The 17,462-nt window shown below is 43.0% G+C and overlaps 2 protein-coding genes and 1 long non-coding RNA gene across 3 annotated transcripts; 1 reads left to right on the plus strand and 2 right to left on the minus strand.

The window, feature by feature from the left end:
• Window positions 1-223: 223 nt before the first annotated feature.
• On the minus strand, window positions 224-5,527 carry LOC119134899. The gene is made up of 4 exons (XR_005100423.1): window positions 5,442-5,527; window positions 3,987-4,085; window positions 1,327-1,483; window positions 224-1,183 (listed from the first exon to the last, which is right to left on the minus strand). It is a non-coding gene; the product is annotated as an uncharacterized LOC119134899 (long non-coding RNA).
• LOC119134874 (heparan-sulfate 6-O-sulfotransferase 3-B-like) lies at window positions 5,203-13,116 on the plus strand. The gene is made up of 2 exons (XM_037272050.1): window positions 5,203-6,093; window positions 11,894-13,116. The coding sequence occupies exons 1-2, from the start codon at window positions 5,564-5,566 to the stop codon at window positions 12,618-12,620; spliced, it is 1,257 nt and encodes a 418-aa protein (XP_037127945.1). The 5' UTR covers window positions 5,203-5,563; the 3' UTR covers window positions 12,621-13,116.
• An 870-nt stretch (window positions 13,117-13,986) lies between these two features.
• Window positions 13,987-17,205, minus strand: LOC119134869 (kelch-like protein 41b). The gene is made up of 6 exons (XM_037272036.1): window positions 15,962-17,205; window positions 15,396-15,553; window positions 15,172-15,279; window positions 14,616-14,801; window positions 14,393-14,539; window positions 13,987-14,314 (listed from the first exon to the last, which is right to left on the minus strand). Exons 1-6 carry the CDS (start codon window positions 17,066-17,068, stop codon window positions 14,203-14,205), a joined length of 1,818 nt encoding a protein of 605 aa, XP_037127931.1. The 5' UTR covers window positions 17,069-17,205; the 3' UTR covers window positions 13,987-14,202.
• Between the last annotated feature and the right edge of the window lie 257 nt (window positions 17,206-17,462).

Consider the following 17,462-nt stretch of genomic DNA (forward strand, 5'->3'; position numbering starts at 1 on the left):
CGTTTTTTACCAGATGAATTTGGGGATAAGATTAAATTGTCCTTACAGTTCTGATGCCGTCAAAGTAAAATGATATGCCATTTTCCCGTTTTCAGAGAGATACGAGTAATGTTCATTGCATTTGCTCATATTTGCGATAGAGGCAACACTTAACATCGCGTCTTTTGCAACTTTTGCCCCGAATTCCTTCCCCCCCCCCCCCCTTTTTTTTTAGGGTGGTTTAAATTGTCCAAGCATTTCCGGTACCTTCAAAATAAAACAAGATGATGACAAGTTCAAACGTTAACAGACTGTTTCGTCTCATGTTGTTTATATGACGTTCATCTCCCTATCGTCAACCTTGCTTTTTTTTACATTCCGCCACGTGTCCAAATTTCGCTTTAATTGCTTTTACAATAGGTTTACTATTGGTATACGCTATTAGAGTTATCAGTAGATGCATAGGGTTGCTTTTTAGATACTGATCTGCCTCCTAATTGAGAGGTGCTGGTTTCAAATGTCATGGTGCAGGCTTTTTGGCGTTTGTAATATCCTGCGTTGGTTTTCTCTGAGTACCCGTCTTTACACATGACAAACATTTTCATTTACAACTTGCAAGTGCGAATGAGTGTGAACGTAGTCTCTACAAACATGTAATTACATCTCTAGGCCTCGAATGTCAAATTAGATATGACCAGCAGAGGGCAGCACTTACTAAGGCTTTTTTTCTGTTCAACGCTGCAGTGGTGGTGACCATAAATTGCTCCAATTTCCTTTGAATTACATTTGGGTTCACAGGCACAAAACATATTGTATAAAGTATTGCGGAAGTTATTTTAAAAATCATAATGTCAAGATGACATGTGCACCTAACTGTGCTGAACCCTTCATCAGAGTACCCTGCTGGAACTAGCATCATATTCCCAGCCTGTCCCGAGACAGCCTCATCTGAGAGCTGATTACGAAGCATATTCGTTCTTGTCGACAAGTCCAAGGATGAACGCGATTCCCAGAGCCATCCAAACGAGGTCATGAAGTTCAATTGCCGGAGAAGATGGCGATGCACAGTGACAGGTCTCAAAGTCACCTGTCTGCTAGAGGTTGTGAAGCTTCTAGGTCCAGTGCTGATGTTTAGTCTGAGTAAGTCACTCAGAAAAAGAAGACAGCTGACTTCTGCTCTGTATCTACACATAATCACAGAGACCTGGAAAACACATTAACAGCCACAACAATACAGTAACCAGGCAAATGACTGGAATTAAAATCAATATCGGTCAAACAGGCTGTCATGTTGTTAATGCCAGACAAGCTGTGTATCAAATCGTCCCACACCTCCACAAATCTTACCTGCAGGGTTTCATCGGAATCTCTGTTGTCTATTTTCAACAAGGCAGTCATGGGGGTCACAAGTGGTGAATCATCCTTGTGGGCAGGAACAATGGCAAAGTGTGGCGGTAGGAAGGGAGGGGAAATGTGCCATCCCACAGTTTACTCTCACTCTCTGCTATGAATAATGGCCAATAAATTAAATATGTCAAGCAAAAGATGAAGTGTATGTGGATAATTTTCATGCATCCTCCCACTTAGTGAGGTGGTCGATATTCTGTTAGGGCAGCTAGATCTGTTCAGTCTTGGTCTATGTAGCGTCTCGGTCTAGAACGTCTAGAGCAGGGGTGTCATTTTTGTTGTGGGCCGCAACGTAGTCATAGTTTCCTTTGGAGGGCCAACCCAAATAAATGTCTGACCGTCTCATATTATATACAATATAGGTTACCCAACAAACTGTTTTGAAATCTGAGATGAGTAAAAACTGTTCAAATTTTTAAAAAGAAAAATGGTAATAAAAAATGCTAGCGATGGCTCTATTTTTTAAAAGTGAAGACAATTGCAAATATAGAAGTGGATCTACAATTTGTCTTTGCGGCCCAAATATAATTACACTGCCGGCCAAATTTGGCCCGCGGACCATAGTTTGACACCGCTCGTCTAGAGGGACGATGCGATGGGTGATAATTAATGAATATAAATTCAAATGAGCCACGATGGGTTGAGCCAAAAGTCGCAACAACACGTTGATGCTGATCCAACACTTTATTATACTGTTCTTGGCTGAAGATCATGTTCTAATATGAGTCCCTAATGTGAGTCTGCCATCTTCTGTGCATCCGCCTTGCCGACATGTAGGAAAAGCAGAGCTCAAAGGGAAGCATCGCTTTCTCTGAGCTGGGCTTTTATATTCACAAAGCATCTCGTTTTAGTGTGGGGCAAGAGAAGCACTTAACGTGACATTTAGTGATACTTAGATATTAGTTATCTCTGCAGGCCAAAGAGGCAGAGTGAGGAATGGCAGACATGTTTTAAATGCCAGGAGAGCTGCTTGTTGTCAGAGAGCTTTAACCACAAAGATATAAGAGAAAAACCTGGCATCTGGGCTTACACGTCTCTAGTACTGGAGCTCAAGCTAAATCTCTATCTGAAATGGATTCCTCTCTTCTTACATTGTACATTAGGGCTTCACTTATGCTTGTCAGGAGCCCATATACAGGGTGTACTTTGAATAGGCTCTTAATTGGAGCTCACAGTCAATGAAAAAAAAATACCTTAATAACCAGATAGCAGACTAAATATGCAATCAGGTTTAGCATACTTATGACTTTTGTCTTTTGTGCAGGTTGGCTGCACAAATTTCCCCCGTGTGCCACTCACTCTTACCTCAGCTCCAAGCAACTGTGATGTCACTGAGATGGATTTTGTTGCTCCAGTCATACTCCACAAATTATTCACCAACTTCCCAACGGCTGTGTCCCTACATGATGGCCGAATGGCCACATATCTAATTAAATGGTGAAAAAAGGTATCAGCGCCAAGGGACTTTTCTTTTCTTCACCTATGAGGAGCATTTTGACTTGCTGATTGGACTTTGCATGAAAGAAATTGACTTAATCACAAATGGGAGAATATGCTTCTTAATGAATACTGAACATGAGGAAATGACAGTCAAAATTGCTTAGTGACATGCAAGGGGAAAAAATCCCTACATGTACATATGTAATCTGCTTTTACACACAATCCTTATTACAGTACAAATATAGCATGCCTACACAAATATAGGATTTTTTTTTTACTTGTCTGGACGTTTCATGTATTCACACATCTATGTTTTAGGACTTTTTGGCTCTGTCCTGTTTTATCTTGCCTCTGATCTGACAGCCTGCCCAAGTGCGTTTATCATAAGCAAGCAAAACGTCATTGCAGCAGCTGGTGTGCGCGTGTGTGTGCATGTGTGTGTTGTGGGACCAGAGTGAGAAAAAAATTAAAATTCTCACGTGCATATTGACGTAGCCAATTGCTGCAGTCAGGATCGTTCCGAGCTCACGAGCCCCCAATGATGGCAAGAAGTATAGAAAATTGACTGATGGGAAATGAGAATTGTCACCTTACAAGTTGAGACATCTGCAACGGCAACAGTAAGATTGCTTCACGGGTACTGGACGATGAATAACAGGGAACCGGTATTACCATGTCATCATTGACATGTACAAGGTGACAATCAAGATCTAATTCATGGCTTACTTTTTTTTAATATATATATGTGTGGAATGTCACCAAAATACTTGAGTATGGCACATTTGGGACATGTTAGTTAGTCTTGAGCATCTTTTGGAATCAGGGTAGCAAAAAGGCAGATGCAAAATAAATGCTTTGATGCTGGCTAATTCTAATCAGTGCGAACTTGAATAATATCTGTATACGGGACAACAGCGACTTCTACCTAAATGAGAGAAATTGTAAATATACAAATGTCAAAGGCGCCTCATTACCACTTCTATTTTGCAGCACAAAACAATGCAGATTATGTCCCATTGGGGAATGGGCTATTTGTGGAAAATTATTTTTCTGCAAAACAGAAAGGCAGATACCCGCACTACACGTCATTAGAGTATGACCTTCTCAAATGTTTGATCTTGTCACATTTCATAACACGTTTTTTTCCCCATGTTTCTTACCTTGAGTCTTGCTCTGATATGAGATTTTGAGCTCTACTCAGGCACAAAGAGTGTTGGACTTCACAATCCAGATTAAGTCAATGTCAGGGAGCATGAGTGCTGAAAGCAGAATACAAAGTGCACCCTGGTTAAACCCCCTGGTAATACATTTGATGTGTGTATTATCGAGTACTTCTCAGTACTCAAAAGATGCATAACAGAACGCCGGGGGATCTTGGGGAGAAAAGCAAAAGCTTTTGATCAGTAAAAGCTTAAATTGGTCCATTACTTGTGTAATAGATAAGTGCATGTCAGTTGCATGTTCACGTTGTTCAGAACCCACGTGCTCAGAGTATTGACTCGATTAGATGGAAACTGTCCATGGTGCTGAACTGCTGAGCCTATCGGAGAAAATGTTTCTTATGGTCTGAATGATGCATTGAGTCGATAATAGAATTGTAGAGGAAAAAACTCGAGAGTTTTGATCCAGTCAACATCACTATTTGCGTCGTGCGCAATCCTCGCAATGCAATACTTTCTCACACCCGCCTAAAACAAAATAATAACATCCTTTAGTTTGGAGTTGAAGCCATTATGACTTTTGGTTTAATTTTGTGATTTCACATTATATCACATTATACAAAATATCATGTGTCTAGAGCCAGTCCAGGCCAATCAAATTGAATGTGCGTGTGTGCGCATGTGATTAGAGATAGGATTGCATCACCAGCTTGGCAGTCAGGACAGATGACAGCACAGATGTAGAGTCAAGTCAGCTTGAACAAAATGGTATCTAAATGTAGCTGAGCTTCGAAGTAAAAGCAGAAACTACATGAAGAAAAACTTTAATGACATAATCACACATTCTCTGGTACACCTGTTGAGTCTGATTTGAAGATTTAATTTTCATTCAATGCTAATCCTGATTTAAAGCCCTGAATTGACCTAATCTTGAAAAGCCCTATTGTTAAGTATAACAGCAATAGCATGTGAATGCCAAGAGATGCGTGTTGCCAAGCCATCCGTCCATCCGTCCGTCCGTCCATTTTAGTATTTGTCCTCAGTCAGTAACAGTGCACATACAGACAAACAACTCTTCACACATGCGCACTGTTGAGTCTTAAAATTGATGTTTTGGGGGTTTGATTATTTGAAATTTCGATGAGGGAGGGCGGAAAGAGGAGTGCAAAATTTATGTTGCTTGCATCTCTCTCTAAGCGGAAACATGTGCTGATCCACTTTTGCTTTGCCGGCTCGCGCTTTAAGTCTGTCGAGCGCACACGCACGCAGTAACGCACGCAGTACGCACGCAGTAACGCCCCTCACGCAGGTGAGCACTTAAATTGCCTTAAGAAGAGAGCGCAAGAGAGAGAGCGCGATGTGTATGAGCTGCGTGCCTTTTGCTCACAGCGCGATTGCGTCAAGTTTGGCAATTACCGAAGCTGTCCCCGTGCAGGACGTGGCGGCATCGCTCACCTGCTGTCGGTCACTTCAGCTACCGGGAGCGCCCTGCCCAAACCCGCCGAGAGGAGCCACAGCATGCAAGGCGCGCAGGAGGAGGATTACTTCTCGCTTGTGTCCGTTGTGAGCGTTCCACCATGGAGGAAAGGTTTCGGAGACTCATCTTCATCCCCATCGCGGCCGTGCTATGCTTCATGATCGGGTACCAGTACGTGTGTCCAGCGGAGAGCAACAGCTGCAACTCCCGACGTGAAGAGATCGGCCTTTTTGAGCAATATTCATCCCTGCGCACGGAACAGCAACTGGACGAGGACCTCGCTGACGTGACCGCGTTCACATTGAACTTCACGGAGCTGGACCTGGACAAACACGTGAACTTTGACATCCGAGGAGATGACGTGATGGTGTTCCTGCACATTCAAAAGACCGGAGGAACCACGTTCGGGCTCCACCTGGTTAAAAATATGCAACTGGAGCAGCCCTGCGAATGCACGCCCGGACAGAGGAAATGCACGTGTTACCGGCCCGGCAAAAGCGAGTCGTGGCTCTTTTCTCGCTTCTCCACCGGCTGGAGTTGCGGTGTACACGCCGACTGGACCGAGTTAACGAGCTGCGTTCCAGTGGTGATGAACAGGCGGAACAAAAATAATTCCCAAAAGAGAAAATGGTGAGACGAGCCTGCCATGCTCATTTCGTTATTTTCACGTCATTTCAAACGGAATCTAGATCAGCAATGATTTTTATTCAGGAGTAAAAAACACTTAGAATTTTATTAACTGAGTGAATTATTATTATTATTATTATTATTATTATTATTATCTGTCAATCTGTAGCCCAAAGGGTCACTGTGTGATCCTAATGGAAGGGGAGATTTTGTTGCCGATATCAGTGATCTCTAAGGAGTGTAAGAAATTTAAAGGTGATAATCCAAGTAAACGTAAAATGATTAATAATAATTAACTTTCAAAGGAACAACTGAGCAGCTAAAACAGACACAATGCTGTTTATGCTTACTGTTCAAATATACGCATATGTGTAATTATCATGACCTGCAAATGCTCGATGCTGGCACGTCAAACACGATCCCGAGCAGTTTAAGAAGCACTGCTAACACGCTTGCCACATTTTATATTGTTGTCCCAATGACCCACTGGCCCTCAAGTAAATGATTTGAAAAGCCAGCTCCAGCAGGTCTGTTTCAATTTACTGTAATTACAGAAGCCGGAGAGTTAAGCCCCGCAAAGTAAATCACTTAAGCAGGGCCGGGTGCTTCGAGGTGTGCCGTCTGCGTGTTAAAGGTTCCGAAAGCAAATCTCCATATGTTCTCAAGAGCGTTAAAGAGGGGCGCCAAAGGAGGTCAGTGCTTTCGAGAATACTTCCTTTCCAGTGGCCATTAACCAACCTTCAGACACCCATCAGATTGAATTTGATGCTCTTTGAATCAACACTCCATCAGTCGATAATGTCAATTTGACATAATGGACTGGAGAAAATCTGCACTCGTTGACGCTGGCACTGCGTATTCTCTAAAATAGCAGTTGCCTCACTAAGTGGCCGGGCTGGGAATTGGTTAAGGAAAAATCACTATTACCTCATTTCAATGACACTGTTGCAATTCACTCATTGCATCTCGAATATATTTTGCTGCACATGTGTGTTTGAGGAACAACTGGTCATCTCAACCGTAATGCCAGTAATTTCATTCAATTAAATGTACTGTACATTGGGTATATTTGACGTTGTACTGTACTTAATATACACTAATTTGATCCATCTCAATCTCACAACCTCCATTGTAGTTCATCCTAAAGGATTTTGATGGGGTTAAGTATCTTAAGTGCTTCCACACTTACAGAGATTAAGCTTTTGTGCACTAGAAAGGAGCACAGTCACACTGAATCTGTAAAAACGGCCAGCATAAAATTGCCCCTGAAAGATAACGAGATTCGAAGGTTTCGTCCCACCCTTTGGTAGATTTTTCTTGGTAGAAACACCATTTTTAAATTTTGTGCCGAATTTCTAACTAATGCTCTGTCATTATGTCTGTTTCAATACAAGTGACCTATTTAGTGAGTCATGAGTCAAATGTGCACAGCCTGTAGCTCTGCCTTTTCAAACAGACATTTGAGTTCAATTCTTAGTTACCGCTGCTCCGGAGAGAGTTTACAGCATATCTTGTGATTAGTCACCTTCTGTAGGGAGATAGCTGTATAGGACCTGACGCCACAGTTTTATTTTAGGCACTTTAGAAAAGTCCTAGAGCTGTAATGCTAGAGCACGAGGCTTCGTACAGTAGCCTAAAAGTGCAAAACACAGCAAACAAAAAGCCACAACATCAAATGAAAAAAAAAACATGAAAACAAATAACTCAATAGCAAATGAGAAAACACAAAAGAAAATGGCTAAGCCACACAACAACAAAATTAAACGCAAGAGCAAACGAAAAACCACAGAATGAAAAGCACTTCTTGGGGTTCTGCTAGGATTTGTGTAAGGTTATTGCGTTCTTCTGTAACAAAAAAAGAAACTGAGCGGAATCATGGGCCCTATTTTTACTGCCATGCGTCAATTACCTTGGTGCAATGGATACATTTTGTTGTCACTGCAAGTTTTGTGCGTATTGTGTTTGGAGCCGTGTTGGGCTTCTATGGGCGTTCTACGCACAATTCTATGCCTCACTGTCGACAGACCTGATAATTTGGTCGCACAAAGTAGACTGCACTCGGTGTGAAAACGGACACATCATAATAGCACCTATGTCATGTATGGCTGACTTCATCATCCGCAAGACATTGGAGTTTACCTGTAGAAATATATTATTATTATGATTATGATTATTATTATTATCATAATTATCATTGTTATTGTTATTATTATTATCATTATTATTATTATCATCCATCCATCCATCCATCCATCCATCCATCCATCCATCCATCCATCCATCCATCCATCCATCCATCCATCCATCCATCCATCCATCCACCCATCCATCCATCCATCCATCCATCCATCCATCCATCCATCCATTTTCTGTGTGCTGGAGCATATCCCAGCAGTCATCTGGCAGTAGGCGGAGGATACCCTGAAATGGTAGCCTCACAGCCTGCATTTTTTTATTGCATTTTAAAATTTGGGACATTATTCAAATCTCCTGTTTTATAACTGGGTATCGCATGACCGGGCAAGTAGCCACAAGGTAGCTACAAACTCTATACAAAGCAACTGTGCTGCATGCGGGGCGCTGTAAAGTTGCAGAGTAGCATTTATGATGAACAAACAGTCATTGAAAAAACATGTACAATAAACAAAAAAACACATTTAAATAAGAAAAGAAATCTATTTCTACATTGCAGATTTTACTTGTTGGTATTTTTGGGAACGTAACTCTCGCAATAATACAGTTATAGTTAAAGCTCACACAAAGACCTTGTAACACTGATCCATGTTGTTGTGAGAAATGTAAAATATTCAGAGGATCTTGGTAATCTCCACACTCCTTAGAAGGATTAGGGGCACTCAAAGTCAGATTTTATTATACGAGGGAGGAAGAAGGGGCAGATTAATCCACAAGTCCAGTCGAATAGATTGAAGTTTACGGTATATTTTTCAAATATGATTCTTACTAACTTCAGGAAGGAACATTTTCCTTTGATACCATGATGTTAGACATCTACGCGCTACAGTAAAATACTTCTTCATAGATGCAGAACAAAATGAAGCTCATTCCAGCAGGCTTTCAGAAATGTCTCTATTTGCGTAGGCAGGGCAAACCTTTATTGACTACAGCCTCCCATTTCTGCTTTCTATGTGTACACTGTACGGACGTGGAGGACAACGAGGCAGACATCTCAAAGCGATGCAAGATTAAGATGTGAAGCAAAGGTTAAGGCAAAAACTCTAAAGCTTCATAAGCCAGGGTGATGCGAGTATAGCTTTCCTGAATGCCTTGCATCTCCTGTGTTAAAAACAGACAATGTGGGAGGCTCCCTTTTTCTTCCAAACACGCTCTCTGCCACCTTTCCAATGATGCAGTTTTATTTGTCTTGACTGCAGTCCCTCATGGAGTCACCTAGTTCTCACCACAGCAAAATCATCACACTCTTATATGAACATGCCCAGACAGCCCCGCTGTTCTCTAGAAGCCTTTCCTTTTTTTATTCCATCCGGTCCAAAATAGCACCAAAATGTATGACAAGAATAAAGACTGTCTATCGCTTCATTGAAGACCATATTTTTGTAGAATAACACAAAACACAATGGTGATTTGCGTCGCAGTTGCATCTCACATCTTCAGTTAAGCTCTGATAATGTAAAAAAAAATAGTACAACACACGCTGCCCTTATATGGTCAACAAGTGATGATGCATGTAATGAATGGAAATGCATCCTTTACCAAATTTCCTTTGTTGCTAATAGTTTTTCTTCTCACGGTTTTCTTCGGTTAGGTGCCATCTTCCCTTCCCGACCTAAAACAGAAAAGAAAGAAAGAAAGAAAGAAAGAAAGAAAGAAAGAAAGAAAGAAAGAAAGAACGAAAGAAAGAAAGAAAGAAAGAAAGAAAGAAAGAAAGAAAGAAAGAAAGAAAGAAAGAAAGAAAATGGCTTATTAGCTTCTCTGTTGAAGTACCATATTTTGCGGACTACAAGTTGCTCCGGACTACAAGTCGGAGTACAGCCATAAATCACGTGAAGCATCATATCGGCGTTTGTAGAGATAAGCTAAATGAGTTCAGGTCAAAGCTTTTAGTGTGAGTTGCTTGTTTGTCCTTGACACAATGGTGAGTGAATTAACAAGGCAAATATTGATCTCTTGCTGTCTGTTGCCTTTGTTTCTTTTTTAAAAGGCAATCCAAATGGTGAGTAGGAAGTCGTTGTGGCAGGGGGAAATGCCGATGCATCGTGTATCCCTTTCACCAACTGCTCATGAAGTATAACAAAAAATGCAAGAAGGAATCCAAAAAAGTTTTCAAGTACTCGAAATTATTTTTCAAATTGGAATTATTTTAATGTTATCCAAGTCATGTAAAGTCATTGCTTCACCTCAGCTGTGCTTCAGTAATCACTCAACTCAGCTGAATGATGGAGGCTGAGAGTTTTGAAATGTAAATCTCCTGATTTGGGATAGAGATGTTTCAAAATGTGCAAGCAACAGAATGGGGGGGGGGGGGGGGATGGCAGAGAATTAGTTTGCAAGGTTGCTTAGGCTTGTCGGCTGTGGTGTGAATCACTCAGGCTTCATCATAGTACACATAAGTGAGTTTAAATGGGGCCAAAGCATCTGATTTTCTGTCCAAGGCTTCGCTTTGACAGTGTCATTGTGAACCTAACCTTCACAAACGAGTAAAGCGCCTGCTTCATTGTGTCAGGCCGTGCAAACCGTAGAAGAGTAACTAAAAACACTATCCAATCCATCCGCCTTACCAATCAATAGGCTTGTATTCACTAAAAATGGAGGAGCTGGTGATGATGTCGCCAAAAACGATATAGGCTTGTAGAGTTCATCTTTTACAGAGATGAACTCTGGAGGAGGTAGGTTGTGTGATCAGCTGAAGGAAATGACAACCTGCAGCGGCTATCCATCCAACTTCATTGTAGAAACACAATTTCTGAAAATTGCATTCGTCTTCAACATCTCTCATGATGTAACTGTGGACATTTGAAGCATGGTTTCCATCTTCAGTAATGTTTTGACATGTTGGAGGGGCGGGGTGTTCCCTGGGCTAGCTATTAAACAATATCATGAAATAATATCAATTTATAGAATAGGACTCATGGAAAATGACTCAACCTTGTTTGCAATGAAGTATGACAGTGACAAGTCAAACCTATTTTTTTGTATCAACTCCAAATGAATGCCCACCCGAAAAACACAGCTGACCCAGATGTTGTTCTGCTCATCATTTGCAAACTTTGACCATAGTGCTTGACATGCTCGTGTTTGCGTCTCCAAAAGTAAAATAACATTTTCACAGAAAACAAGTCATATCTCTTGTTCAGCTGGGCTCAATAGAAAGAAATCGAATACAAGAGCCACTTAGATCTTCAGAGAAAAATATGTTGCAGGAAAACCTGAAAGCGGCAACACTGGAGTTATCCACTTGTTGCCTACGGTCTAAAAGGGTAAGCTCAAAAGCACTCACTCACCTCTTTCTCCCTTTTTTCAGAAACCGATTGGCGTCAGCAGTCCTAACTGTTTTGTGTGAATCCCTCTTAAGTTTTGATGCATGAAAAAAGTTGATTGAAAATATTCTCGAATATCACTGCCATCACTGAGAGACAGGCACACACACTTTTTCAAACCTGCACTGAAAATAAAATCACACGAGGAAGTAATAGAGCACAAATAGTAGTAACGCTTATGCGCCTTTGCCATCTAGTGGTGATTGGTGAAATGACATCAAATAAAAACAGTGAACGGTCGCTTGAAAGCCACACATCTCATCTCGTCTACTTTGTGTCCCCTGTAGGAATTTCCACTACATCACCATGCTCCGAGACCCCGTGTCGCGCTACCTCAGTGAGTGGAAACACGTACAGCGTGGCGCCACCTGGAAAACCGCCCTCCACCTGTGTGATGGCCGCCCACCTTCTCAGGATGAACTTCCAGCCTGCTACAGCGGCGAGGACTGGACCGGTGTGACCCTGACGGACTTCATGAACTGTCCGTCCAACCTCGCCAACAACCGGCAGGTGCGCATGCTGGCTGACCTCAGCCTTGTAGGCTGCTACAACATGTCATCCATGAACGATCTGGAACGAGGCCACCTGCTCCTCGCCAGCGCCAAGGCTAACCTCCGTAACATGGCCTTCTTCGGTCTGACAGAGTATCAGCAAAAGACGCAATACTTATTCGAGCGGACGTTCGACCTGCGTTTCGTCCGGCCCTTCACGCAAATCAATAGCACCCGTGCTGCCAGCGTGGGAATCAACAAGAAGGTCCAGTGGCGCATCGAGGGACTTAACGCCCTCGACGTGGAGCTCTACGAGTACGCCAAGGAGCTATTCCTGCAGCGCTACCAGTACAACCGCCAAAAGCAGCACAGAGAGGAGCGTCTCCGCCGACGGCAGGAGAGGCAACGTCTGCACAGGACCTACCTGGCGGAGTTGCTGAGATTAGGAAGAGACGAAGAAGAGGAGGACATGAAGGTGCTCGGCACTACGGAAGACTACAACAGTCAAGTGGTGCGATGGTGAGGAGGAAACAACAAAGACCAAACTTCTACTCTCCTGCTTTGCTGTCAGTCTGCCAAATTCTGTCATCCTCCTCGTCTTTTGTTGGCTGGCCGAAAGGTGTCTTAATATTTACGATGGATGTATTTGTAACCTTTTGTACGTGGTGTTTCTTATGGCTCTGCAGTTGTGAAATGCTTTTTATTTAACTTTCATGAGCGAAGCAGAATGTTTTATACATCAAGCTAAAATTTGATGTCTGCAAAAAAAAACAAAAAAACAATGCGGCCATTTTGGAAAATCCGTAGAACAATAAATGGGCTTTAAGGATTTTCTATGTAATGTTCTAGCGCTGTGTTGGCCATTAAATTATTGTGCTTAAATTGTGGCTCGGTCCGAAAAATCAAAGCACAAACTTAGCTGTGGTTTTTCTTTTGTCCTATTCATTGAGCTCCACTAGTGAGACACAACCAAGGCTCTTCTGCAGCGGAAATTGTGTCAATAAAAATGTTCAGCATTCTGTGGTGTCAATTTGTTCTTGATCAGCTTTCTGCTGTTCCAATGTGCTATCTGCTCTCCACATATAGAAACACTAAATTCAGGGGAAATAGCTCCAAGAACATTGCAATTGATCTCTCTAACGCACTACATTGGCAATACAAATCAAATTATGCTGTGGTGCAGACTCATTCCCTATCATCATGATGCTTGAACAACGTTGCTGTGACTCCCCCATCATCCAATGTTCTCGTTTTTTGTCCTTATTGGATATTTACATCTCTACCTGTACCCATTACTGCAAATTGACCCATGAGATGAGGTGGTTAGCAGATCTTCCTCACAGTAAAGAATTGGTGGGTTCAGATCCTGCTGTGTGGGGATTTGCATCATCTCCGCGTGCTTTCATGGCTTCCTTCCACATATTCCGGGCTTCATCTCGCAAAATAGGGTCATTGAAGACACTGCAGTAAATTTCTGGTTGATGAGTAACCCAACTAAAGCGTTATCATCTCCTACGTATACAGGTTTCTTTTCTCAAAATCCTTTTTAAAATAAATTCACATTTTAGTTTTTATATAGTTTATACTTGTACAAGTTTCTTTGTATGCATTTTTAGGTGTGTGTGTGTGTGTTGGGGGGCAGATATATGTCTTGAGATTAGTGGCACCAAATTTCCCTTCCATTTTACAAATGTCACAACGCTTTTTTTCTTGAACTACCTCAAGTGAATCATTTCAAAACGACAAGAGAATGCATCTCCAGTTGATGTCACTGATGGGGAATAAAATTCCATCCTTGTACATAATACATCCTGTCCCCTTGCTTGTGAAGGTTCTCAAGATCCTTTTTGGAATTGTCAGAATGTCGTCTGCGAGTTCACACAATCCCAAACTGTGTAAAAATCTTTATTTTACAAAATGCTGTAAATAGAGCTTTAGAAATAGTTATTGGAACTCTGTGGATGATGATGAGTCTTTTAAGAGTTGACTGGACTTTTATGGTACGCATTCAAATTTTCATACATTGAATTTGGCATCTCGGGTCAGCCAACTGTGGCAGGAGGCAAGTGAATATGAGAAGAATGCTGAAAGGAGAAAGCTCCTCCCTACAATTTGGGCATCCTGGCTGCATTAAGGCGCATAGACACGCAGGAAGCACCAGCCGCGTAGCGCATCTCCCTCAGCATGCCGCTCCACTGCTTCTTGTCGTTCTCATACCTAAAGCGGGAGCGAGAGGATATCACGGCTTGATATGATCACAATTTACGTAATGCGCCGCCTGAAATGAAGACTTACTGCCAAACGTCGGTGACCTCCGTGGGAACCACCTCCTTGTTCTCCATTTCAATCATGGCGAAGCCGCCCACAGCGTACAGGCAGCCAGCGGTACTCACCAAGTTGACAGAACTCCTCTCTTGAGGGAATTCTGCAAAAGGCTCCCATCTGGTGAGAAGAAACCAGAGGATTAGGTTAAACGGAAAATAAATTACACACACACACAATAAAAGCTAGCACTTACTTGTTTGTTGCAAAGTTGTAGGTCTCACAGGAGGAGGTGAGGCCTCCCTCATTGACTCCACCTGCCACTACAATCTTGCCATCATGGATGACGGTCCCAAACATTGCTCTGGGTGTCTTCATTGACGCCAACTCCCTCCACTCTGATTGCTTGTGGTTGTACACAAACATCTTGCTGAGAGCTTTGCTATAGAGAAGACAAGAAATATTGTTGTAATTATATTTTTGGGTCACTGTGTGTGTGAAGTGGTTTCTAAGGGAACTGACCCCTGCTTATCACTTGCTGTGCTCAAGTGGCTGCTGCTGAATTTACAGATAGAGACAACATTCAAGGCTTGAGTTCTTCTGGAAAAAACACTTTGTAAGACTCTGCTTCTCTGATGCACTATAACTGAATTTAGTCCTTTAGAAAGAAATTTGGGTATGATGAGCAGGCTGTTGGGATGATACAGAACAACTGGACCTCATGACAGTGAGTGCCTCTCTCTCTCTCTCTCTCTCGCTCTCTCTCTTTCTCTCTGTCCCCCCCCCCCCACACACACTCTAACTTGACTCACTTGTCATCTGTCTTGCCCCCAATGCAGTAGACCATCCCCTTGTGGGACACAACAGCATGTCCATGGATCTTGAGAGGAAGCTTCTTCGTCTCAATCCACTTCATCTTCCTGAAAGAGGAATAGTTTTGATTTGAATGATCTCGGTCTATTCCCATCAAATCCGCACTATACCTTAATAGGACTATGGTGGAGACAAAAAGAGCGCGAACAACAATTCTACTTACTCAGTGTCATAGCACATGACAGTATCGAGAGACTCATTAGTCTGCAGGTCTTTTCCAGCCACGGCAAACAGCAAGTTTTCGCTCTCGCCAATGCTGAAAAGGCATCTGGGAGAGGGCATGGGCGGCAGGGCGACCCAGTCAGAAGCAACTGGATCCAACTAGAAGGAAAGTAATATGTACCTGCGGTGAATCATACACTTTCGAAAACAGTCTCTTTGTGCTCCATTAAATTGTGAAAAGTAAACCTTGACTTGGTGTATGGTGTGAGGACCACTTTGTAAGCCACATTTTCGACATCTTCCTTATAAAATGCGTGTGAAAGCAGCCATGAATAGTCAGCACAGGACACCTTACAAATATTTGATGTCCCTCCCTTAAGGCAATGAAGTGTTGACGTCAGAGCAAGATGATTTCATGCGGAGTCGATAGCATATTTTGGAACCTATATCTAACCTGTTCTGAATATAGATGCAGTACGAAACATTCCACACACATCTGCTAATCTATAAGGAATATGTGAATTTAAACTATAAAAATAAATCATATTGACTCAAGAAGCTGCCTACCGAGTAGAAATAACATTGCAGAGGGACATCCTTGTTTTCCTCATCCACAAACAGACCCCCGATGATAAAGAGCTGGTTCTTCTGTGACGTCATGCTGACGTGGTTGCGTGGGACCTGCTCTGACATGGCCGCCAGAAAGCACTCGTTCTCGTTCACGTCGTAAGCCACCGCCGCCGAGTCGTTCACCATCAGGATAAAGTCCCGTGCGTACATTCCGTGTCTACGATTGTCGTTCAAAAAGCCAGGGAAAGGGCTATCCTGCTCGTCCTCGCTTCCTTCCTTTGTGGCCCCTTCCTTTTTCTTGGACTTCTCTGGAAGCTTCCCCTTGAAGGCATCTCTGATAACCTGAATTATCTTCTGGAGTTCTGGGTCTGCCTTGATGATGTCATCGGTCTCCACTTTCTCTTTGAAGTACTTCTCAGGTAGCAGGCGGAAGCGGATGCAGTTGAAAGCATCTTTTAGGACTTTGACACGCTTATCCTTATCGTGGCGAACCCACGCCATGACCGATTCAAACACCACTTCTTCCTTCTCCACATTCAGTGAATCTCCACCGACGATGGCAAACAGCTCGTGGGCTGCAAGTCTGAGGAACTCCTCATCTTTATGTAGCAACTCAAAGTGGTCGGCGATAAAGTTGCGAGCGGCCACGGCGAGCCGGGGACAGCTGAGCACAAGGCCCATCCTGAAGATTGCCATGCAGTTGGCAGCCGAGATCTTCTTCTGTAGGTAGTTGACACAAACAGTGAAAACTGAAGGGATCTGAAATTTGTTTGCAACGGCGATTATATCCTGAACGTTGTCATCTGTGAGGTCAATCTCAGCAGAGTACAGGTACTGAATGATCATGTCCAGGACTGAGGCATTGACATCCTCCAGGATCACCTCTTTGGTGTTCTCCACCTCCTTCCCATCTTCTGTAAAGAAGATCTCCCTGAAGTAAGGGCTGCAGGCGGCCATGATCAGTCGATGGCAGGGCAGGCTGCGCTCGCCAACCTTCAAGGTGCAATCCACAAACTTATTCTCATTTAGCAGCTCTTTCAGACCATCCTGGAGTAGGGTACTCTGAAACAGGCGCAGCTCCTCCTTGATGGCGTTGGGGTCCATGACAGTGGGGAAACGTTGGATGGGTCTGTCGAGGAAGGAAGGAAGGAAGGAGACGTCGAGCACAGGTCTTTTAGGCGGTCAGTCCTGGCTGGAAAGGGCAGTAGTGAGAAAAGGGTCGCAGTGTGAAGCCCCTGCAATTGAATCCAGCCACCCCCTCTAAATATAGCTGCCTCTGCCTACCTCATCTCCCCAGGAATCTGCCTGCGCCAAATCACTGCGCAGCACCAGCCTTGTACCGGCCAGCAGCTGCTGTTCTGGACGGAAAGAAGCAACTGGTTGCTGAGGGTATGCCATCATGATTCAGCTCTGTCGCAAAACCAGATTAGAGTGAAGACAATAGTGTCAGAGCCCCGAAATAGCTTGACTCCAGCATGACTGAGGCTATATTTATAGC

The sequence above is a fragment of the Syngnathus acus genome, chromosome 2, assembly GCF_901709675.1.
Source record: "Syngnathus acus chromosome 2, fSynAcu1.2, whole genome shotgun sequence".
Classification (NCBI taxonomy): Eukaryota; Metazoa; Chordata; class Actinopteri; order Syngnathiformes; family Syngnathidae; genus Syngnathus; species Syngnathus acus.